Here is a 17,296-nt window from a genome sequence, read left to right on the forward strand (position 1 = left end):
GGAAGTTGTGGTTGTGCAACTTTGTTGCAATGCAGTGGTCACGAATTACGACAACAGAAAGTAGTTGCAACAGATCCTTTGCACTGAAGCTTTTTGTCTTGGAGGAATTTCTATGCAGTTAAGACAGTGAGGTGTGTACATAATAAAAAAAAAACAGCAGAAAAACTCACAGTCTGAGTGCCAGCAGGTCCGACAGAAAAGGAGAGAAGAAACAGAGTAGTTATGAGTAGTATTTCTGTGACAAAAGCTGGGAAATGAAGACGCAAGGCAGAAGCGATAAGATGTGGGCTGTGTGTGAAACACATTGTGGGGATTAGAGAGAGAGAGTCAGAGAAAGACAGAAAGAGGGGCAGAGTTCATAAGTGGTGGTCCTACAAAATTAGGATGTCAGAAGTGGGAGATTGGGAGAAGAAACGGTGCGTGTACCAAATAACATCTGAAAAAGACCGAAAAGAGACGCCAGGAGCTGTGAGGGTAAATTAAAGGCTTATCTAACTAAGTAAGTGATTCCCTCATAAATACTCTAGCTGACATTTTGTTTTAAATGTAGCTCTGTTTTTCTCTCACAGAAACACATTCTAGGGCCTGCTACAAGCATCAACTTGGTGCCTCCAAGTTCCATATGGCTCATATCTGCAGCTATGACAACAACAATCCAAGGCAGGATTAAGAGGAAAAAAAAAAAAAAACTCTAAATACCAATTCATTCAACCACCGATTTTACAGAAATTTATCAGCATAAAAAAATCTAATCTGTGAGAGGATGAAGTTTGATCCTTTTTTAATTGTTGCTAAGTCAGTCATTAAGCCTGAAGTCAGTCATCACAGAAGTGGAAAAGTGCTAATTTAAGTACGTGGTCAAATTCTGACTTCATTCTTGACTTCAAGTGGTCAAATTTAGCAGAGTTATCGTTACCAGCTGCAGTTTGGATTTAGTGTCCCCCTCCGTTTTTAAACACTTCACAAATCTGGGTGAAAATCCCTCTGACCTGGGAGACGTTCCCATTTCTGTGGTTATTAATGTTGTCAAAGCTAAATAATTTTATTTTTTTTTTTTAACTTTTGATTCAATGGATTGATGCAGCACAAATAGGTTTAAAATCAGATCACTCAATAATGATGACTAGAAACTCCAGCAGCCTATTTTCAGCTTTCCTCCAGACTGTAATATTCTGTCAGGATCCCTCAGGTCTGAGTCCCCCTGCAGCAGCTGACATTTCTTCAGATGGCTGAAAATTGGGAGTTAGCGGGTTTAGGATTGAAACTTCTTGTGTAAGGAGAGTAAAAAAAAAAAAAAAAAAGGAAAAACTGAGCGGAAAGGAGAGTGACCTGCTGTGACGAGGCCATGGTGGTCTTCAGGGAGTCCAGCTCTGTCCGGGTGGACGTCAGCTCTCCCTGAAGCTCCTGAAGCTGCTCGAGCTGTTTCCTCTCCTGAACAAGAAAAGTCAGAAATCTCACTTTAGACGGCTCGCAAATCATAAAGCCCAGTTTTGCAAAGCAGTTTGTTGGAGGCACTTGGGTGATAAAAATCCAATCTTTCCCTGATTACTTTTCACATCAGGACTGGACCCACAGCGAATCATTTGGCCGTGGTCATTGACATTTGTCTCGTCCTCACCTGTCTGTCTGCAGTCTCCTGGGCGGCCTTCACATTTTCTTGCATCTCTTTTCTCACGGTCTCCACTTCATCCTGTGCTGCCCGGGCTACAGTCATCTGCCGGGTCACCTCTGCGTTCTGCACACACACAGAGGGGCATTGGACTAAGATGCATGGAGAAACACGGCAAAATAACCAGAACAGAGTTCTGATCCGCAGCTCCAGGGAAATAAAACAAGGAGGACAGCATGTGACCTAAGCCTAAGGACAAAGAATAATCTTATGAACATGAAGATGTACAGTGTGATGTCCTCACCTTCCTCAACAGGTCTGCATGACTCTGAACCAGCTCCGTGTACTTCTCCTTCAGTTTGGTGTAGCGCTGCTCGTTGGCCTGAGCTTTTTCTGGTAAACACAAAACGACAGAAAGAAGCAAACACAGCAGGTGAGGAAACATCCTCAGGCACCAGCAACAGATCTGATGAGGAAACCAGGTTTAGTTTGATACGTTTTTAGGTTTCACCTTTCATTTGATTTAAATGACAGTTTCTGCTCGTTTTATTTTATGTTGAAGAATTTCTCTCTTGGTCAAGAAGAGTCTCTTGTAATTCCAGAGGAGGCAACGGGAACATGCCTGCAGTCAACCCCTCTTAGAAAACTATCAAAAACAACCAATGCCTATGACAATAAATTCTACACTATCCTCCTATAGTGGTGTATCTGTGTTGTGCAGAAGTGGAACACAGGATCTGTTGTATTCAAGTAAACGCCGCCTTACTCTCAATCTCCGTCAGGCTCCGCTGCTCCTTCTCCGTGTCCTCCCTGACCCTCCGCAGGTCGTCCAGCTCGGCCTTCAGGAACTCACTCTCTCCCACAGCCTGCAGTCTCAGGTGGCTCTGCTCTGCCAGCTCCGCCTCCAGCTCACTGACGCGGCCCCTCAGAGCCTGACACAACCGACCACTCTGGCGACGGACGAGGAAAACAAGAAGATAGAAAATGAGATGTCGGGAAAAGCTGGTGTGTCGATGACGTAAAGTTAAGTCCTTAAAAAAGATGTTAATAATGTTATTCTCGTCTTTACCTCAAGTCTGAAAGACTCCAGCTCCTCTTTAAGGGCCTGGATCTCCCTCGTCAGCTGTTCTATCAGACGGTCTCTGACAAATACACATTCATTTATATACAAATATAACTGCTGCCCGTCTATTTTGAATGAATTAACGACCAACGTGTTCCTAACTCGCACGCAAAATGTTTTTTGCTGTAAGTCTGTTGGTGGTAATATGTAAAAACTACTGGCTTTGTGGACGCATCACATACAAGTCACCGCTGTATTCCTTGTTTACCACAGGGCCGTGTAATGTTCCGAGTTTGGTTTTCACCATTATAAAAAAACATGATGACAACAGACATGCACCTTCAAGTGCAAGCACACTCATTTTACCAGGCTGCCATACATTTAGGAGCTCGTGGTATTTACATGTTAAATAACTGTGTCTTAACATTGAATAGAATGATTGCAATCTGTTTGCCACTTCATACCACGCTGGATTTTTTTAAGCATTTTCATATATCACGCTTCAAAAACTTTTAGTCCTATCGAGCGAGGTCTCACGTTCGAGACACTTCAATATGTCCCGTCTGACTTACAGATGATCATATCTCCATCATAAAGTTTAACAAAATTCGATTTGATTGACAAGCCGAAACATTTTCATTAAAATCTTCACCCAAGGCGGATGAAGTTATAGCATGGATTTTCATTTTTTAATCTATCTCTTTCTGCTGAAAGGCAGCCAAACAGGAAGTGTCTGTGTCGCCTCCTCTGCTCACGGGGCAGGTGGGAGTGACAATGACGTAATCGGGGATGTACAAGCTGAGAATGAGAGGCAGGGTTGGTCATCATGAGGTCATCCAAAAACAATCTCAAACTCTGACCCAAACGTCCTACCCTCACTAGAGCTCCTGTTTCAGTGCTCTTTTTGTTCGCGGCTTGGATCGGTCTTTAAATTATGATTAAATCTAAAAAAAATGTACCGGCTTTTTTATTTCATATATTCTTTATAGCAGTGAGGAAACTCACTTGTCATCCTTGCGCATGCCGTTCTGACTGTTAAAGTTGAATGGATCGATTTCAGCCGAAGTGCCAAACAAGTCATCAAACTTGGTCTCGGGAGGGGCCTAAAAAGTAAAAAAAAAATACACAAACTGAATTCAAATACTCGGGCTATCAGGTTTCTTATGTTTTTCTATTAAATGTGTGGGTCTAGAATAATTTACCCCATTATTTCCCCATCTTTAGAAGAAGATCAACTTCCAGTCAGGTATGTGAAAATCAATATAATATTTACTGAAACATTGCTCAAGAATCCAAACAATATCAAAGGAGTCTATCAGTGAAATTGGTTATTGCCCATTTCCTTCTTGGCTGCTCTCACAAACACAACATCCATCATAAATCTTTGATTGCGGATCGTAAGGGGCACACAAACAAGTGAGTGAGCCAAAACTTTGTCCTACCGCCAGCACAGGGACGTCTGTGTCCACCAGATCATCCGTTTCCACCACGTGTTCCGACTCAGGGGACGAAGACTCGGCCGGGATCACGACCACGGGGCTGACGTGCTCCGACAGAGCCGACGCTCGCAGGAAGTTTGGAGGGTTCTGCGAGTATCAGAACGCACATGTCAATCAGGAAATGATTTTAAAGATGCACAGGTAGTTATTTTCATCAGTTGGAGTTCAGTTGGAACAGGGACAGAGATATCCCTTCATCTTCCCGAGAGTGTCAATTGTTTGCAAAGTCTCAAGATTAGATGTACACCACAACTTCTACAGAGTGAACTTTGTTCTTCCATTTCATCATATTACTTTATATGCTAAAGATACAGGGAGCTTAGAAGGAAAAAAATCTGTGACATTTGGGCTCAATCAAGAAAATCATTGAAATCATTCAAAAATAATGCAATGTAAACTGGAATATTGACGTTTATTCTATTCATTGCTCATTTACTTGTATTAATGCTGACTATATAAACAGACACATGCTATGTCTAATTAGTTGATTAGTTGAAATCAATCAGAAACTATTTTAAAATGCAAAAATGTAGGCAAACATAATGGGAGGGATGGGAATGATCTCAGAGACGTATTAAAAACTGTGTGATATAAACAAATGTTGGTTTTTGGCGGGAAAACATTCAGAAAACCAGCGGAGGCGATCAACTTTTTGTGTTGGCGACCTTTAAATGTGGAAAATGTAAGATGTAGTGAAGGCGGTCCTCACCTCTGGCAACTGTGGGATCTGAATGAGCCTTTTGAAATACTGCAAGTTACTGGAGCGATAGAACAGACTCTTCAACCTGAGACCAAAACAAACACACAAATAAACAAAAACAACAACAAAAAAAAAAAGACACACGAACAGATCAAAAAGAAGACGAGTCAGAAAAGCTGAGCGACAAAGGCAGACTGAGCAGAAAGGTTTGAATCAACACGGCCCAGAGTTCAGTCCTCTGGATCCCACTCAGGCCAGAGAGTACAGAGGAACTGTGCCTGGCTGGTTTTCTGCCCGTTTGTGTGCGACTGCGAATGAGCTTCATACTTCTTAAACTGCTCCTGGAAGCGATCTCTGTGGCCCTGGAGAGTGTCGGCTGGAAGGCCTGCGAGCACGCACAGAACACAAACACATCAAAAGTGTGCAGGAATTACTCAAGTATAAATAAACATATCGCTACAGGATAAATACACAAGTGTGTGCGACAGGATTTGTTGAAAATTACACGAAAGCTTGCAGGTGGAAACCCCCAGAACTCAGAAGCTCAAAAATACTGTAGGAAAAAAATTAGCTGCATGTTTGAATTTTTCAAACGGGACTTTTGAAAGGTTTCGTGAGTCCAGGGTGCTAAGAGCCTATTTGCAGGCAGTGACAGTTTATCTGACATTAACAGGGAAAAGTGAGGTTGGGAACACTGTGCAGTAAAGGCTCCTGGCTGGTTTTGAACCCAGGCCACTGAGGAGGGGACTGAACCTTTGGTGCGTGCATCATAATAAATGGCCGAGGCCCCGGCTCACAAGTTTTTCTAGTCAAAAAATAACCAAACTTTAACCAAAAACACTAAGTTACAGTTGTGTAGTTTGACCCGCAGAGGTGTGTGACTCACAGGAGTGAAGCTTAAACAGCAGCTTGACGGTGTAGTCATACAGGTGGCTGGAGTCCAGGATGACCTGGATGAGGGGGGCCAGGCGACATTGACCCGCCGCTGTCACAGACACCGACCGAGACATGTCGAGAGAGCTGAATACTGAATAGATAGATAGAAAAACAAAACATAGATAATATATAAGCAGACAGGCTTTTGTGCGCTCATCATTGGAAACGCACATGAATGAAAGCGCAAATAAGGCTCATCAAACATTAATTTTTCATGACTCAATTGACTTGTGCTGCCACATTTTATGGTCATTTCACTGCCTCATCTGTAATTAAGCAATAAAATGCCTGAAAGCAACACACACACACACACACACACACACACACACAGACTCTTGTTTAAAAAAACATGAATTGGAGCAGAGTATCAACCTGAACACTGACTGATTGTTTTCCTCGATCATTACAACCCTCTTTCATTTCCCAGCCGTCTTGCTCACATCATTTCACAGAGCTTCAGAGCAGTGCAGGGGTGGTTTCCTCCATGCTTAAGAACACACACACACACACACACCTCTTCGCCCCCTAGATGATGTGATGCTTTTAAAACACACAAGACCAGAGGAGGAAGATGACTAAGGCTATGTACACACGTAGCCGGGTATTTTTAAAACCGAATGTTTCCCCCCCTCCGTTTATAAAATAATCTGTATCCACATTACCTCGTTTTCGAAAAAACACCTTCCACACATAACCGAACATCTGCGTTTTCACCTGTCTTGACAACCCAAATGCATTTGCTGTTTAGCGCAATCTGCCCTCGTCAGCTAAATAATAAAGTGTGCATGCAACTTTTTTGAGCACACTGACAGGTGATCGCATGACAGTGGACTGCCCCTTGATATGAGGACGTAATAATTCCGACAGCGACAGGAGTGAGGACCGGGACATGCGAAATTGTCACGCCATTCCTCTGGGAGTACGACTTGGGCGTGTAAAATCAAGGCAGTAAACAGCGCCTGCACAATAATAACCACCACAGTTCTCAAGGCATCAATGCTTCTTCAGTTAGCAACGGTCGCACTTTAGACTTTAAAGCAGATTTGTTGTTGTTTTGGCGCATATTGTGACGTTCGAAAACGCAAAACTCCGGTTATCTTTGTCTACACGCAGCTGCATAAACAGAGTTTTCAAAAATCTTCACTTTGCCCAGAGTTTTTAAAAACATTCGTTTACGATGCGTTTTTATGCGTTTTCATGTGGATGACAGGTCCAAACGTAGAAAAATATATTCGTTTTAGCAGATACCCGGCTACGTGTGGATGGGGCCTAAAGCCTTGAGATTTAGGTGTGAAGTACTTGCCAACAGTGCTTATGTGTGGTGTTTTACTACCTTAAACTGGTTTATTTGATAATGGAAGGCTTCGAAGCCATAAATAATATCAAGTCACATTAGTAACGGCTGACTAAGCAGACATATGGTTCTGGCAGGCAACTTCATTTTTTCTAGAAAGGTGGAGAAGCAGGAGGTGGTGGGGAGGGACATAATATCATCAGGGTGCGAGGGAGTGACAGGCATGATGAATAGAAACCAGAATGCAATTTCCTCCTCATCCCCTCATGAATGGAAGCGCACAGCTTTTCCAGCATTTCTCCTGGTCACATCCCAGCAGTCCATTTTTAACCCAGTCCATGCTTCAAGAAAGATTAACCCCAGATGACTCAGCCAGACAACAACAAGGCAACAGCTCAACCCAGTGAGTCAGGCGATGAGGTTTGATTTCATCAGTCTACGTCTGTGTGTTGCAGTGTCTGTTTCTGTGCAGTATTATAAACAGCGCACCTATCAGTCAGACCGTGTCTTCCTGTCTGTCAAAGCATGAGTCTGCGTGCATTAATCTGTCTGCCTGGGTGCTCAGATAAGCACAGCTTGTAGCACAGAGTCGGTCCAGAATAACTTACCACCCAGGAAAAGGTTGAGCTCACACTCCAGGTAGTCAAACATCTCCACTGTCAGCTGGAAGCTAGAGAGGAGAGGAAGACCAATATTGAACATGCTTTCAGTTGATAAAACATATAGAGACACATGTGAAATATGAAGGTGCTAAGACACAACCCTCACATCGACTTAGCCCCGTCTCACACATTACAGCACATCACTGACACGTCAGAAAAATGGTTCAGCCGTACAAGGAGTGCTTGTAACAATATACAGGCACGAGAGCAGACTAGAGTTACTGCCCAACACTGTGGACTGTGTGAGAAAACATTGAATGCATTCTGTTGCTTCTAACTTTCCCTGTGGGAGATCATCGTACATATAAGCACAGCTGAGTTCACTGCACAGACGTCATCTTTAATTTACCCGAAAGGTGATTTTGTCAGATGACGCTGTGGTTATAAAAATCAGGATTTTAGTCGAACAGAGCGACAGTCTGGACGTTTTTTAAGCAACTACGCATTGACACACAGTCTTAATGGTCTGCTTTTCAGTCACAAGTTTGGAGGTGCTTAGCCGACTGACAAAAGAAAGAAAACTATGTGAATGAGAGCAGCTTTATTAGTAATTTGGCTGTATTTACATAAGCTTACATTTGACTCGTAAAAAATTATGGAAATTCAGAGCAGTCTAGGTCCCTTTGAGTCTGGTTGAGCGTATACGTGCAGGTGTTATTCAATTCATTATCTGGGTCTGTTAATCTCGTTCTATCTGAAGGAGATATGCGTAATAACGCAACTGCGAATCGGAACCTTCTTCCCAAACTTGGGATACATACTAAAGTGAAGAATGAGATTAGCTTCAATAGGCTTATCAATTTCAAATTGTCAGGTCATGATTTGAGTCTTTCATTTCAAACTTTTCCCCCCGTGCCTCAATAAAACTTTTAATCAATTCACCAAGCAGCACACACACAAAAAATAAAAAGCAATAAGAACATCACACAACACTCACAAGTTGTTCACGTCGTTCTCTCCCGCCTCGTCAAGCTGCCTGTTTGACATCTGGAGGTTGCCGGGGAAACGGGGGTTCTGAAACAGAGAGGGACAGAATTTGGACCAACGTTCAAGCATCCTGACATCCATTCGAGACCAGACTGTGACAATATACTGGCAGAATCTGATGTTAGCAGCAGTCAAAATGCTTATCAAGTTGGGAGTTTTGCCATTAAGAAATATGGTCATCAGTCAAGCGATGCATTGAAGTGCAAATTTGAGGAATTCAATTCAAGAATTTCAAACTAACACTTCCACTTCACTGTTGTTCTGACATGTTCAGCTCTGAACTTTAGTGATAACTTATTGTCAACCCATTACTGCGGTGTCAGTAATTTGTTGTTAGCCACCTGCAAACAAGCTTTAATGGAGATATAACGGACATCCCAAAGGGCATCTCAAGTTTACTGGGCTGGACATGCAGTGTCTGACCTTATGTGTGAAACTGTGAGAGCAGGACATCGACCCTGAGGTTCTGCCTTAGTTATTAATGAGCTGTATAAAGCTTCCGAGTCCCCCCAAAAGCCCCTGAGAGCTGCTCAAAATGAAGCTGAAATCAGATCACGTCAGTGTGGGACCTTTAATTGGGAACATGCCTGTCCTGGGTGTGTACCTACCAATGGCTGACCAACCTAAAGAGATTTATTTTGACAATGCGTCCTTTGTGCCTCCTCTGTGACTTTTACTTGGACAGAAATAGATTATTATTGGGAGTTTTTTGGTGGCAACACCCTTTCTGTGTTTGGAGCACAACGTAAGCAGTGAGAAATAAGGAAAACAGCAAGAATGTGACCTAAAAAAACCCAAAACAGTCACCATAAGAAGTGACAACACGGCTTTTATCAAAAATACTGATCAGGGTAGTTTTATCAGAGGGTTCTTTTTCTAAGCCAAATTATAGTTTTGTGAGCAGAAACCTGTTTTTCCGCGATCTGAAAGGCTGACTACGCAGTAGCACTATCTGAGGCAATGCCTTGTCCTCATGGCGACAGAGGTGAAAAGAAATAGAAGAAACAAAGACAAAGGTGCCTTTACATGGAGTATTTTATGAGTGACCTGATCATTTTTTGATTGTGATGCTGAAAAGACACACAGCCTAACACATCTGAAGAAATATACATGTATGATGATGCACAGCAAGTACTTTGATCATATCTCTACTAACTCTATGTAGGTTAAAAGTTAATCTGAGACTCTTTGCAGGAACCGATTCACTGACTTTTATGAAATGAATGACAATAGTACCCTGGACAAGGCTTGAAGCTCACAGATAAACCTGAAGGATGGAGCATAAAATATCATATTTTGCTTAATCTGGTCACATTACTGCTTTGGTTCTAAAGCCACGTTGTGGAACACCGTCCTCAGCCTTGGAATAGGAATTAGCTTCCAGCCTTCAGCAGAGCAACAAGGAACCACATCCCCCTGCAACAGCATCGGCGCTGCCTCTCGTTCCTTCCACAGCTCTGCTCAGCTGTCTCATAAAAAAGGCAGCATTACAGCTTCTTTAGAGGCCATTAACGTAAAAGCTGGAAATTTCTATGAAGCCCCCCGCAGAGACATGCCGACACTAAAAGGAGAGTCTGACGCAAAGATAATGAGTGATGAGGGAGACTGGTGCCCGGTTTTATAGGCCAGGCCAACTCACTTTGATGTGAAACTCCATTTTGGTGATGAGCAGTTTGAGGTAGATGCTGCACAGCTTCCCATAGCCTTCACTCAGGTGACCCTAAGAGACGCATCAAGAGAAACAAGGACACACATGATCAAAGACGGAATCCAATCTCATCATCATGCTAGAAGACAATTGCTAGCTTGATAAACTATGCAAATAATTTGCAAGGATGTGAATTGTCCTAAAGGGATGAAAAACCACAGCAGCCAACATACGTCCTCTGCTTAGTGAAAAACACCATAACATAACATTTGAGTGTGAAGGTACGGTTCCCAGTAGCCTCTGTTCTGTCTGGGTGGGGTGGGGGGGCTATCTGTAGCTATTTGGCTAATTTCTTCCAACTTCCTTTTTCTTTGAGCCTGGGAGTTTGGTTGGTGATGACACAACAGGAAAGAGAGGGCAAAACTCTGGTCACAGCAACCACACTTCCTGTATCCTCCTGCCTGGTGACATCAGCAAAAACCAAGAAGTGCAACAAGGGCTATCAAGGTCTCCACCCAGTTCCGAGGTTGCCCAAGTTAACCGAGGAGTGACTCTCAAGATAGATTTTGTGTCTTAAATTCAACTGATTTTCATCAGAAATATATCCATCAACACTTTAAAATGGACTTGCACTCTATGGGTCATGTAAATGTGACCAACAATAATACTTTTCATGAACAAAGAGTCCAGCTCTCTAAAGTTGAATTATTAGCTCTGCTGCATTGCAACAGCTCAGCTTGTGAGAGCAGAAATTCCCCACAAAGAAGCTGCTTTAAAATCAGTGTCTCAGACGCAACACGAGGGAGCTCTGGCACTCATATTTGGCATGTTTTACGTGGCTTTTCACCACTAAATCCAACAATGTCTGTCAGTCCTCTGTGATGGCAGCAGGCTGACAACAAACAATGGATGTGAGCTGATCTGATGAAAGTAACACGTAGGAGAGTTGGTGGCTGTAATCTAAAGCTGATCAACAAAATCCCCCTTTTCCTTGCATACATTGGTCCTCAACCTAAAATATCAACCAAAACTTCTGCAGCATGTTGCACTCAACCTTCAACACTGATTCAGACTGTTCAGCTGAAGCTTCTGTTTTGATTTTCATGTAAGAGTAGCCTCCCCAAGCTCTGTACATAAGGTTAATAGCTAAGATGCCTATTATCTACCAGTTTCTGTGTGTTTTCGTGGACTTTTAATATGGCTTTAATGAGGAAGTAACATACTGCAAATCCCAGCTGAGCTGTTAAGGGCGCTTTCGGTCTCCAATAAGAGGAGTTCTTATTGTACACTTCATTGACAGAGCTCTACTAATTCTACCTCTTTTTTTGCACTTTGAAAACGGTGTGCTCATCCTACTCTCGTTACCTACGACTGGTGTGCTGTGTTATCAACAGTGCATATATGTAGCAGCGTCCTGGTTTGGGGATGAAAACAAAAAGAGTCGGGCGGAAGCAAAGCAAAATACCGTTGTGGACAAGGTCAGCAGCAAAAGCCACACCATTACCTGTTTAAGTGCAAACTATATTTATAATGTTTTACTTCGCTATCGGACATGCCTTTTCAAAAGGGAACAGAAGCCATTCTGTCGACTGCATCAAAGCCAACAGCCTCTCTAGATAAACGGGATAATTCTACCTTGCAGAACATGAGATTTGCTGGTCTGCCACAGCCTTGATCGGTTCCTTTCTTTAACTGCGTGACGAGCTTTTTTAATTATTAGTTGTTTTTAATGCATGACTGCCTCAAGCAGTGTTTTCCCTCAACTTCGGTGTTTTGGTAGACAAGCAAACTAGTGTGTTTGATGAGGTATTTGGCAAGTGTTTTTGTTATTCAGATGGCTTCAAAGGTGGATATAACAGCTCCAACGGTGCTCCTATATTCCATATTAGCCACATGACAAATTACGAGATAATAACAGCCTGTTGTGTGAAAATCCATTTTAAGACGGTCACAAACTGCTTGCTTTGTTCGTGTTGATGAGGTTTGCTTTCAAAAGGAAGAACATGATAAGTATACATTTTAAACACTGTACTGATCACCTCGCAGGGGACACTTGAGCAGTATTTGAAAACTTTACGTTTTCAAAAGTCACATTGACAAAATTCTTAGTGAGTCAAACTCGGTAACCATTTTCATCCCTGGAGAAGTTTAATTGAAAACAAGCAGGTAACTGCCCCTGTAAATACAGGGAATACAGACATTTAAAACCATCAATATGTCTCTGCTCTACTCACTATCAGTCCCTCTTTTAAAGATGTAAAAATAAATGACTGATTCTGTGACCGAAAACTGTTATTTTACCTCATTTTCTCTAATTAATATCTAAAAAAAAAATGTTGTCTTTAGAAGAGAGGATTAAACAGCGCCATGTCATAAAGCCATAATCCTTAGAAAAGTGACAGGATAACATGATATGATGCATGACATGATCCAATAATCTCTGTGTCCTTACTTACCCACATCCTGCTCATATCTGTTAGATCAGCCTTGTTCCTCATGGAGTCCTTTATCACCTGAAGGGGCAACAGACGACAGGCCAAGCAGCATTAATGTGACGATCGAGAAATGGACAACAAATGTGATAAACACCAGAGAAAACATGAGCAAGTTCCCGACACAGAATCGCTGATGGACTTTGGAAACGGCTGCGTCGCCTTTACATACGTTTGGGTGTCCGTCTCGCAGCAGCTTGTGGAAGACGTGGCAGAACTTCCAGCAGAGCACCGCGTTGCTGGAGAGAGGAAGCCGGTTGACCACTGCCCAGAATGTGTGGGCACCTTTCTCATGATGGGTCCCCAAGATGCAAGGTGATGACGACAGTCAAGGATCTCCAGGTTACAGGGCATGGCTTTTTTAATAACAGCTAACTTTACATTTGATCATCACACTTTCCTTGACCTCGACCCTCTTTCTCCATCTGTCAGATGAGCCCGTGTTTTTATATCTGTCAGATCATTTATGAGGGTGTGATTATGACACAGGTCCCATTGTTGCATGTTTGAGATAAATCATCGACACAAATCAAAACAATTTCCAAAATCTCTCTCTTTTTTTAAATCTTTCAATCAAAAAGTATTGAGGCCCTTATTTTTTCTCACCTCTGCAGGATTTCAGATGACTGTTTTGTTCTTTAGAAACTGAGAAGGGAGAAAACTCTGCTCACGCTGAAGCTTTTTAAACATTTTTTCTATTCATTGTTTTTGTTGTTTTGCACTAACGTAACCCTCAGAATCTGCAAACACATGGAAACACAGTTCTCCCTCTCTCTCACACACACACACACACAAGATAATATGAGGATATTCCTGGCATGCTTTTCTTTGACAGCGACCTCCTGTGTGTTGATGGCCTTATTGATGCTGACAGCCTGCAAAGACGAGGAAAGGAAGAAGAGAACAGAGGAAAACAAAAATCAACCCACAGCTTTTTATTCATGTATTTCATGAGAAAAACTTGACATCTTTCCACCTCTCTGAAAGTTGCTTTTTCCTTTTCGGATCACACGGGGAAAAGGAAGCAGCAAGGCGCTTTTTTTTTTAAAATAGAAAAAGACTGATTGACCCATTTTCTGCAGAGTTAGTATTCACGGCAGAAACTGAGAAGCCGCAGCTTCTCGCTGCTTTTGAGGAGCTCTACAGCCTTGCAGGCATAAATATTTCCAATTAAACCACACGTGTGCTGCAACATCACTCTTAATCTGTCGGTGCACGCAGAACATGGTCTGTAGAGCATGTGGACGGGACCACGGATTTGGGAGAGTGACAAATATATAAAAGAGTATTCAAACCATTGAGAATACTGCGTCTATGGACAGAATTCGGACTGAAACACTCAAAGCCAGTAGCCTGTGTGCACATTTCCAAGGACGCACTCTTCATCAAACACAGTTAACATGAAGACTGTAAGCATAAAGACTTAATGAGATGGCACCAAAAACTAACCACGTGTGGATGAGCAGGGGAGTATCTGTATGTGCAGTGAAATCAAATGAGGAATGTTGGCCAAGACTGAACACCGTCCAACTTAAGCTTCATCCAACTCATATTACGACAAGGCAAGGCAAACGCCATCATGATTGATGCCAAACTGCAAATTTTGTCAGGATCTGTGCTTTTGATTATTTACCGACTGATTCTTTCATCTCTTTTTGGATTGACTCTTTATGTTGCAAATTGATTTCCCACTTTGAGATTCCCAACGTATTATAATTCAATTCAGTTCGATGATTTCACCGTTTCTCAGTTTTCATGACACAACTAAGCATAAAGTACTTAAGTAGTGACAATTGCTGGTGACAATGGAGACAATGAGGAAATGCTATCAAAATGTTAAAAGGAGCCCAGTCTGCATCCATTTTAGTAGTTTCACCCCTGTACTTTGCATAGCATAGCATGACAATGCTGATAATAGCATGCTAACATGTTAATGTTCAGAAACTGTAATGTTTATGTTCACAATAATAGTTTAAAATACCAGCATACTAACATTTGTAGTTGAGACTTTTGGTCATAAACATCCATGCTGGCAGCTGTACCATGCTAATGTTCAAGACTCTATGTCCATTATTTTAGCTCAATATGCCATTACTTTGCTCCCTTGCCGAGGGAACTACTGGACCCATTTTAAACAAGCAACACAACTTCCGAACACTTAATAAATTGGTACTTTTCAGGCCGATGAACGAGCTGAATGTTACCTTTGTTTGAGGCCCAACAGATAACACTAAATCTGGACACACGTATACCACTTAGCAAAGAAAAAGCTAAATATATGACCAAAATATAACCTGGGGAATTCAATTGCTATTCTTTATGCGACTTACATCTGCACATAAATACCAGGCAAGGGATATCTAAATTTACCTTAAACCATCCACACAATTTTCAAACTTATTGGCAAGACATCGAATAGTTGCCGAGGCATTTAGCTAAAAACAGCACAATCAAGGCTGGTATGAAACCAAACATCTGTGGATCCCCTTAGACATGTGCATTCATTGTCTCAGGACTATCAACACTTTTTTCCAAGGAGAAAGGACATTCCACATCTCTCTCTCTCTGTCTCTCTATCACACATTCACTTCTCAGCTGTGTAGTAATCTATCAAAAAGGGTTGAGATTTACATAAAGGCATAGACAAAAGTATGGTCTGGAAGTGCCTTATTTTCTTTGAATTGGACTTTTTATAGACTTTTGTTGTCATCGGCTTTGTTCTTAGACATTATGTATACATATTCTGTATTTTTCTAATAAACCTATGCTCCTATTTTATACTTTTCCACTCTGCTCATACTACACAATCTATGTCCCTGAATGGTCCAAGACTTTAAGATAGCATCACTGGTTAGAACTGGACTGAATAACTGGGTCAGATGAAGCCTCTCTATCTTGTCAGATAGGTCTGTTACATTAGATACACGCCTAAAAACAAACAACAACACACACACACACACACACACTGTTTATCACATCCCAAGAACATGACGTGGACAGTGTTTGGCCTTTTCATGTCACTAGTAACTGGCCAATGACATTCAGTTGCGTGTAAGTCCAACTTCTGTACGGGTCTGGCCCAGCCAAAGAAGATAAATGTGAATCATTTCTGGATATCTGGGTTTGTTCTGCCATTCTGCCCTGCGAGAGCTCTGTCACTTTCAGCCCAGCGCTGCCATACTTTACCTGTGACCAAAATAAATACAGTCCGTAAACTGACAATTTCTCCGGTTTGTTCTTGGGCTTCCAACATAAGAATCGGGCTAGCAATTTGATACAATGAGTCACTTAATCACTCGGTTAACTAAATAGTGTGCAGAACCCTAAACCCTTACCCATCTGACCACGAATTTGTGTGCAAAATTAAACAGCAACAGTGAGATATTTAAGTCTGAACCAAAGTTGTGGACCGACACAGGCTGGCATCCAGAATTATCACTATTCTTTTTAATGTTCCATCAAAGTTATGTCTGGCAGCCAAACAGGAAAATATGTAAGATGAAATGAAAAACGAACCCTCAAATTGTTCAAATTTGTGCCAAAGTTTCGGGCCTGCATTATTTCAGCGTTTGAGCTGGTTTTCAAAAATACACCACGTTCATCTTGAGGAAGTTTCCCATCAAAGATGAGAGGAAAAATCTAATTTAATTTTTTATTTTTTTTAAAACAGCCAAGCATTTCAAACAGAGCCTGAAATGCCAGTGGTCAGTAAATACAGCCAAACATATGTCCGGTCACTATCGTATGTGCGGTTTTACGAACTGCAAGTGTGGCAGCTTGGGTCAGCAGAGGACAGGATCCTGTTTCATAATCTCACTTCCCACAGATGTCCTGAGTCTGCTCCTCCTCTTCCAGTATGTGAGCAGTTTGGGCTGGAAGTCCACCATGAGGAGTGGGCCAGGGGAAGGGGTGGGACGGGAATTAGGCTGGGATGTAGGAGCGAGGAAAGCTTGAGCAATATGGATGCACCGTTGGCTTACTGTAGTAAAACGTAGTAAAGACTCACGAGGACGACATCTGCAGCGTTCCATTACCAGGTGTTGCGGGCTGTTTTTGTAAAGATCTGAAAATTTCAGCCGAGGAAGTACTTTTACACCTATAATCCCTTCAAAACACACCCTGAAATAAAATACCAACTCAGGATTAGAGACAAACAATGCAAATCCGCTGCTTTCCTGTCAAAACACCAGCGAAAAAATGCAGCATCCTCCACACAAAGACGTCACCCCGAGTGATGCATCATCATCATCATCCGAGCAGGCAGGCAAACAAGTTTTGTGTCCACAAAAACAATCTAATTTGGGTTAAATTCAGGTTAAGTAACAGACGTGATTCACAGAAGTGTGAGCATAGGAGGAACTCAAGAGCTAGCTGTTGTTGTTCACACATAACCAACTCGAAATCTC

The 17,296-nt window shown here is 42.1% G+C and overlaps 1 protein-coding gene across 2 annotated transcripts in view; it reads right to left on the reverse strand.

The window, feature by feature from the left end:
- hip1 (huntingtin interacting protein 1) overlaps positions 1-17,296 on the reverse strand; it is a 44,434-nt gene that overhangs the window by 11,322 nt on the left and 15,816 nt on the right. For both annotated transcript variants that reach the window (XM_075473629.1, XM_075473630.1), the window contains exons 2-17: positions 13,702-13,765; positions 13,063-13,205; positions 12,855-12,911; positions 10,390-10,470; positions 8,701-8,777; positions 7,710-7,771; positions 5,758-5,898; positions 5,199-5,256; positions 4,881-4,956; positions 4,115-4,258; positions 3,678-3,775; positions 2,679-2,751; positions 2,376-2,559; positions 1,914-2,002; positions 1,619-1,735; positions 1,330-1,431 (exon numbers count right to left, since the gene is read on the reverse strand). In XM_075473629.1, the coding sequence (XP_075329744.1) occupies positions 1,330-1,431; positions 1,619-1,735; positions 1,914-2,002; positions 2,376-2,559; positions 2,679-2,751; positions 3,678-3,775; positions 4,115-4,258; positions 4,881-4,956; positions 5,199-5,256; positions 5,758-5,898; positions 7,710-7,771; positions 8,701-8,777; positions 10,390-10,470; positions 12,855-12,911; positions 13,063-13,205; positions 13,702-13,765 (1,566 nt within the window). The remainder of the gene's footprint in view (positions 1-1,329; positions 1,432-1,618; positions 1,736-1,913; positions 2,003-2,375; positions 2,560-2,678; positions 2,752-3,677; positions 3,776-4,114; positions 4,259-4,880; positions 4,957-5,198; positions 5,257-5,757; positions 5,899-7,709; positions 7,772-8,700; positions 8,778-10,389; positions 10,471-12,854; positions 12,912-13,062; positions 13,206-13,701; positions 13,766-17,296) is intronic.

This window comes from Odontesthes bonariensis, chromosome 9 (genome assembly GCF_027942865.1).
Source record: "Odontesthes bonariensis isolate fOdoBon6 chromosome 9, fOdoBon6.hap1, whole genome shotgun sequence".
In the NCBI taxonomy this organism is placed as follows: Eukaryota; Metazoa; Chordata; class Actinopteri; order Atheriniformes; family Atherinopsidae; genus Odontesthes; species Odontesthes bonariensis.